At 34.7% G+C, this 8,022-nt stretch overlaps 1 protein-coding gene across 1 annotated transcript; it reads left to right on the forward strand.

The window, feature by feature from the left end:
- The first annotated feature begins 278 nt into the window (after positions 1 to 278).
- Positions 279 to 1,376, forward strand: LOC110711200. The gene is made up of 2 exons (XM_021889579.1): positions 279 to 1,071; positions 1,174 to 1,376. The coding sequence occupies exons 1-2, from the start codon at positions 279 to 281 to the stop codon at positions 1,374 to 1,376; spliced, it is 996 nt and encodes a 331-aa protein (XP_021745271.1).
- The last annotated feature ends 6,646 nt before the right edge of the window (positions 1,377 to 8,022 follow it).

An 8,022-nucleotide genomic window follows, 5' to 3' on the forward strand; every position in this document is an offset into this window, starting at 1 on the left:
ATTACCGTTATCATTATAATTATTGTTACTACTGTCATTGTTGTCGTTTTGCTGTTTTTTTTTGCAACTAACATGATTAATTTTTGTCTAATCATATAATTACTCACAATAATAAACCAAGGGGGAGAAAAGACTATATTACTTATGGTTTATTATTATTAAATTTAATTATCACGTGCCTTATTAACTTAAATATAAATATGGAAGAACTAAACATGTGAGTTGTACATATAATTTGTTATTATAATCTAATTATCACGAAATTTGTTGTAGCTAAAATGGGAGACCTTATGAAAAGACAGTTCAGCATCTTAGATTTATCTGGAAAGAAATTTCTGGAATGGAAAGTGGACGCAATGATGAATTTGAAAGCTCAAGGCTTGGAGCACACTGTTAATGAAAATAAAAGTCCCCCTGGTCAAACAACTGATACTACTACTTCTGCAATGACGGTTGAAAAACCCATTACCGAACAAGAAAAGGCAAAAGCCTTAGTGTTACTAAGGCATCATTTACATGAAGGCCTTAAAACTGAGTACATGATGGTTGAAGATCCCAAAGAATTATGGGACTGCCTTAATGAAAGATTTGGACACCACAAAAGGGTGCTCCTTCCTAAGGCATTATTTGACTGGACAAATTTACGGTTCCAGGATTTCAAATCTATAATAGATTATAATTCAACCATACATGAGATAGTATCTATATTGAGATACTGTGATCATCCAGTCACCGATGAACAAATGATTGAAAAAACACTCACTACCTTTCATGCAAGCAACATACTGTTGCAAGAACAATATCGTGAAAGAGGTTTTAAGAAGTTTAATGAATTAATGAGTGTATTGCTTGTTGCGGAACAAAATAGCGATCTTTTGTTGAAAAATCATAATCTCAGACCAACTGGGTCTTTGGCCACTCATCATGAGGCAAATGCAACAAATTCCTATCCACCCGAGTCAAATGCTACAAGAAGAGGTGGACGTGGAAATTACAATGGCCGTGGAAGAGGCCGTGGGAATTATCGCGGACGCGGCCGTGGTCGTGGTAGAAATAATTTTCAAAGAAACAGTAATTTCAAAAATTTTGAAAAACATAAGGGACAGTTATCTGGAAGCCACAAACAAACTCCTTCGAAAGGAAAAGACACATGTTACAGATGTGGCATGACAGGACATTGGGGACGTACTTGTCGAACGGCCAAACATTTGGTAGACCTCTACCAGGCTTCTGTAAAAGGCAAAGAGAAAAATGCAGAAGCAAATTATGTTAATGAGGAAAATGCTCCTTGTCCCAGCCTTGATGTGTCTAATTATTTCATGGATAATGCTGAAATTGGAAATGATTTCATTCTTGGAGAAAACAATAATACTTAGGTTTCTCATCTACTAATGTAACATATGCTATGTTTTAATTTATTTTCTTAGTTCCCTGTATTTTAATGTACTTTTAATCTCTATCATCAATAAAAGTTTGTATGATATTATTCTAAACTAATCTCAAATTTATTTTATGAAGATATGGATCTACCTGAAGTTAGTTCCGAATATCAATGCCTTTTGGACAGTGGAACAACGCACACTATCTTAAAAGATAGAAATTATTTTTCACAACTAAAGTTGTTTCAAGCAAATGTAAACACCATTTCCGGGTCAGCTAAATTAATTGAAGGATCTGGAAAGGCTTGTATAATGCTTCCAAATGGAACAAAATTAATAATCAATAATGCTTTATATTCGAGTAAATCTCGAAGAAATCTCATAAGCTTTAAAGATGTACGCCAAAATGGCTATCATCTAGAAACAATGACAACAGATCAAAAAGAGTATATATGCCTCACGGCAGAAAAACATGGCAAGAAACATATATATGAGAAATTGCCAGCATACTCTTCGGGGTTATATCGTATAAACATACGACCCGTGGAAATCAATATGGTATCTAACCAGAAGTTAGATGACAAACATTTGACTATTTTATGGCATGATCGTTTGGGACATCCAGCAACTGGGATGATGCAAAGAATAATAGCACATTCAGTTGGACATTCAATAAGAAATGTCAAAATTCCCCGATCAGATGAATTAACATGCTCTGCATGCTCACTTGGCAAATTAATAATAAGTCCATCTATGAACAAAATTGCTACTGAATCTCCAAAATTCTTGGAAAGAATTCAGGGAGACATATGTGGGCAAATTAATCCAGCATGTGGACCATTTCGATATTTCATGGTTTTAATTGATGCCTCTACACGATGGTCACATGTTAGTCTACTTTCAAGTAGAAATGTTGCCTTTGCAAAATTACTTGCCCAAATCATCAAATTAAGAGCACAATTCCCAGATCATATAATAAAGAAAATAAGACTTGACAATGCTGGGGAATTTACATCCCAAACATTTAATGATTATTGTATGTCAATTGGAATTGATGTTGAACATCCAGTAGCTCATGTCCATACACAAAATGGTCTAGATGAATCACTAATTAAGAGATTACCATTGATTGCAAGACCATTATTAATGAGGTCAAGATTTCCATCATCTGCTTGGGGACATGCTATAATACATGCAGCAACGCTAATTAGATTGAGACCTACAGCTTATCATAAATTCTCACCACTACAACTTGTTTGTGGTCGAGAACCAAGCATCTCACATCTAAAAATCTTTGGTTGTGCTGTATATGTTCCCATTGCTCCACCCCAACGAACAAAAATGGGTCCACAAAGAAGGCTGGGAATTTATGTCGGGTTTGAATCCCCCTCTATAATTAAATATCTTGAACCATTGACTGGTGACTTGTTTACGACTAGATTTGCGGACTGTCACTTTAATGAAACATTATTCCCAGCCTTAGGGGGAGAGAAAGTGGACCCACGTAAGAAAGAAATTGAACTCATTTTGAATGCAACACAACTGTTGATGTTAGACCCACGAACAAATATGTGTGAACAAGAAGTTAAGAAAATTGTTCATTTACAAAGTGTTGCAAATCAATTGCCTGATGCATTTGTAGACACAAAGAAGGTGACAAAATCACATATACCAGCAGAAAATGCCCCTGCACGTATTGAAATCCCAACTGGTAATAAGGCCATAGAAAATGAATCTCAGGCACGCAGAAAGCGTGGAAGACCACTTGGTTCAAAAGATTCTAAGCCAAGAAAATTGAAAAGATTGGATGGAATAGAAAATGAGACTAATGATGTTCCCCCGTCAGAAGGTCAAGAAAAACCAAATGTGGATGAAAGTAAAGAAAATGATGATAATCCAAAAGGGGACGAACAAGAAGACAACCCTACGGGGAATGAACAAGATGTTCAAAACATCGATAACAATGAAATTTCAATGAATTACGTCTCTACAAAGACTCAGTGGAATAGGAAAGATGTTATCGTTAATGAAACATTTGCAAATTCCATCGCAATCAACATCGTGTCTGATGAAAATGATGTTGAACCAAGAACTGTAGAAGAATGTCGACGTAGGAGTGATTGGCCAAAGTGGAAGGAGGCAATGCTGGCTGAGTTAAAGTCACTTGAAAAACGAGAAGTTTTTGGGAAAATAACCCTTACACCAGCAGGTGTAAAACCCGTTGGATACAAATGGGTATTTGTGAGAAAACGTAATGAGAAAAATGAAATAGTTAGATACAAAGCAAGACTTGTAGCCCAAGGATTTTCTCAAATTCCAGGGATTGATTATGAAGAAACATATTATCCAGTGAATGATGCAACTACATTAAGATTTCTGGTAAGTTTGACAGTCACAAAAGGACTGCAAATGCGATTAATGGATGTAGTGACTGCGTATTTGTATGGGTCACTCGATACGGACATTTACATGAAAGTCCCCGAAGGACTAAAACTACCAGAAAACCACAAGCCTAGACTACTGCTTTCCATAAAACTAAAAAGGTCACTTTATGGATTGAAACAATCTGGAAGGATGTGGTACAACCGTCTGAGTGAATACCTTATGAGAGAAGGATTCAAAAACAACCAAGTTCGTCCCTGTGTTTTCATAAAGCGATCACAATCAGGATTCGCTATCATTGCAGTTTATGTTGATGATTTAAATATCATCGGAACCCCAAATGAACTCGAGAAAACTGCAAAATACTTGATGAAAGAATTTGAGATGAAAGACCTTGGGAAAACTAAATTTTTCCTTGGACTACAAATTGAGCACTTGAGTCATGGAATTTTTGTCCATCAATCAAACTATACAGAAAGAGTTTTGAAACGTTTCTTCATGGACAAAGAAACCCCAACCAACTTCCCAATGGTTGTTCGTTCTTTAAATATGAAAAATGATCTATTTAGACCCCGAGAAGAAAATGAAGAGATTTTGGGTCCAGAAGTACCATACTTAAGTGCAATTGGAGCCTTAATGTACTTAGCTAACAATACTAGACCCGACATAGCTTTCTCTGTGAATTTGTTAGCCAGGCACAGCAATGCACCAACATATAGGCATTGGAAGGGAGTTCGACACTTACTCCGGTACCTACGAGGGACACAAGACCTTGGTTTATATTACCAACCAAAACAAGATGCTGCTCTCATTGGGTATGCAGACGCTGGATACTTATCAGATCCTCAAAATGCCAAGTCACAAAATGGATATGTGTTCACTTATGGCGGCACTGCAATATCATGGAAATCAACAAAGCAGACATTGACCGCGACATCATCAAATCATGCAGAGTTGATAGCCTCTATGAAGCAGGATGGGAATGTGTGTGGCTGAGGTCGATGACCAGTAATATCCAAAAGGAGTGTGGAATGAACACAATAACAGAAGACCCAACCATCATCTTTGAAGACAATACATCATGTATCGCTCAAGTAACTGAAGGATATAATAAGGGAGATAAAACAAAACATATTGCCCCAAAACTGTTCTTCACACATGATCTGCAAAAGGACAAGGAAATAAATATCCAGCAAATTCAGTCTTGTGAAAATCTTGCCGACCTTTTCACCAAATCACTTCCTTCGAAGAAATTTGAACAGTTAGTTCACAAAATCGGAATGCGACATCTTCGTGAACTATGCTGAGATCAGGGGGAGTATTATATGTACTGCACTCTTTTTCCCTTCGATCAGGTTTTTATCCCACCGGGTTTTTCCTGACAAGGTTTTTAACGAGGCAGTATACCAAAACATATAATACAATATAGTTGTACTCTTTTTCCCTAGCTATGGTTTTTATCCCACAGGGTTTTACCTAACTAGGTTTTTAATGAGGAAACTTGTACCCCATTTCATGTGAACGTTCAAAGGGGGAGTGTTGAGAAACATGATTGAATTGAACTTCACATGTGGTAATTAAAGTCAATGAAGACTTTACTAAGTACAATAATTTGTATAAAGTACAATAATGTATATTATTGTATTCAATTATTTTGGCTATATAAATGAAAGTTCACGTATTGTGAACTTAAGTTGAAAAACAAGAAAAGAGTTTTCCTACCATTCTACTACTTACTTCCTATCTTCATCCCTTCACTGATAAATATCTTACCATCAGTAAAATATTTTTAACAGTTTCAATAATATACTATGTATACTAATTAAAAATTGGGCCAAATTGGGGCAGTCACATCTTTTTAGTCAAATTAAAAAGTTCAAGTACCGAAGGTCTTTAGCCCATTGGATTGAATGCAGTAGCCTATTCATACTATATGAGATATTGAGATGCTCAAACCATAAACACATATTCTAGGGACATTGGATGAAACACCATGTTCAAATTATTCGTTTTACAGTATAATTTGATGCAAACATAGTTGTTAAAATCCTGATTCGGATCTTACAATCCTATGATTCTACGATCCAAAATTGCATGATCGATCCGGATCTTTGGTAGGATCTTAAAGTTTGTAGGATCTTACGTTCTTACTTCGATATTAATTGATTTTGATTATGAGTGGTAGGATTTCAACATGATATTACGATTTTATTACGATCCTAAGATCCGATCCAACATTTTACTATAATATGAGACTTTGATTTATTTTGACATATTTTATTACCCATTAGGCTATATGCACCTAAATTTAATGTATTAAATAATTATCGTTAATCATAGTTGTTAAAATCCCGATTTGGATCTTACGATCCTACGATTCTACGATCCAAAATTGCGTGATCGATACGGATCTTTGGTAGGATCTTAAATTTTGCAGGATATTATGATCCTACTCCTATATTAAGTATGAGTAGTAGGATCTCAACACGATCCTACGATTTTACTACGATCTTACGATCTGATCCAACATTTTACTATAATATGAGACTTTGATTTATTTTGACATATTTTTTATTACTCATTAGGTTATATGCACCTAAATTTAATGTATTAAATAATTAAGCTAATAAATTAGCAAATCCGAGACATTAATATGATTTTATCAATTGACAACTTGCAATTGTCATATTTAAGGTCTCATTCTTGACAAATTTGCACATAATTTATCAATTTAAACTTGTGTTATTAATCTTCTAACTAGCATACAGACAAAGCTAACTGAAGATTGACCTTTCTTAAGAAAACTAATGTCTTTTAACATTGAAATCCCTTAGAAGAAATGTTTTTTAGTCAATTTATAACATAATATATAATATTATTCGTTATTAAGTAGGATCTTACGATCCTACGATCCGATTCTATCAATTCGATCCCACCCCCCTCATCGATCCAAGGTAGGATCCCGATCCTAAAAACCTTGTCGCTAATAAATTAGCAAATCCGAGACATTAATATGATTTTATCAATTGACAACTTGCAATTGTCAATGTTAATGTCTCATTCTTGACAAATTTGCACATAATATATTAATTTAAACTTGTGTTATTAATCTTCTAGCTATCATACAGACAAAGCTAAATGAAGATCGCCTTTCTTAAGCAAACCAATGTCTTTTAGCATTGAAACCCCTTATAAGAAATGTTTTAAAGTAAATTTATAACATAGTATATAATATTATTTGTTATTAAATAGGATCTTACGATCCTACGATCCGATTCTATCGATTCTATCTCACCCATCTTGATGGGGGTTAGAACGGTCGCACATTCCACACTCATTCAAACACATTTATAAGCAAACATCTCACAAACCAAATACAATGATAAGTAAGAGTTTGGTCCACAAGGAACGAGATGTAATCGCTAAAGATCTTAATACGCAAGCTAGTTCGAAGACTATTGTTGATTGGGGGTTCGTCAAGTAGACAAACAAACTTTTTTTTTTAAATCAAGTAATTAAAAGTACTAGGGAATGGGATCCACTCAACCATGGTAATCAAGCGTATTGGGAGCAAATGGAGACAAGAGATAGCAAGGACTATATGTAAGACCAACCTCATGCAAATAGGAAAACAAGTCACACTCCTAAACTTAGATCCTTCATTAGTTTAGCAATAGGAGAAACATAATCAAATTGCAATAAGTAATGACATGCTTAATCTAAATTTCCATGTCAAACTAAGCATAACATGCCATCAAGCTCCAAATTCTAGGGTAGCTACTCCTATCATGAAGAACTAACAAGCAATCTCATACAATCAATTTAATCACAAATCAAACATCAATACTTCTCCCAAGTTTACTTAATTAACCATTAGGTTGAGTTTCACCCAACCCCTAGCCAAGAGGACTACTCACAATTCATTTTGAGTAACATGCAAAGCTCCAAGTTGGGATTCTAAGTAATTCTAAAATTGGGGAAAAGTGATTCATTATGGATAAAACTAACATACAACAACAATTTATCAAGATTAAGAGAGATTCAAGTGACTTGCAATAACAAAATAAAATCAGAAAATAAGTAGAGACAAGTGAAAGAAGTTACTATTGAAGCTTCAAATGTTGAATAAATGCTGAAAATATGAGAATGAACCTTGAAGTTTGCTTCTATAATGATTAGATTTGAGAGTTTCCAAACTAGATCATCAACTAATTTAATGAACTAAGGTGCTAACTAAAAGAAAGTTTTTTTGCTGAAAACT

Source organism: Chenopodium quinoa, unplaced genomic scaffold (assembly GCF_001683475.1).
Source record: "Chenopodium quinoa cultivar QQ74 unplaced genomic scaffold, ASM168347v1, whole genome shotgun sequence".
Lineage (NCBI taxonomy): Eukaryota > Viridiplantae > Streptophyta > Magnoliopsida > Caryophyllales > Amaranthaceae > Chenopodium > Chenopodium quinoa.

Bases quoted from the DNA above. Each gene is read 5' to 3' on its own strand.
- LOC110711200 (XM_021889579.1), top strand. From the start codon at position 279: ATGGGAGACCTTATGAAAAGACAGTTCAGCATCTTAGATTTATCTGGA. The intron at 1,072-1,173 runs GTAATTTCAAAA...GTGGCATGACAG, and splicing joins AAATAATTTTCAAAGAAACA to GACATTGGGGACGTACTTGT.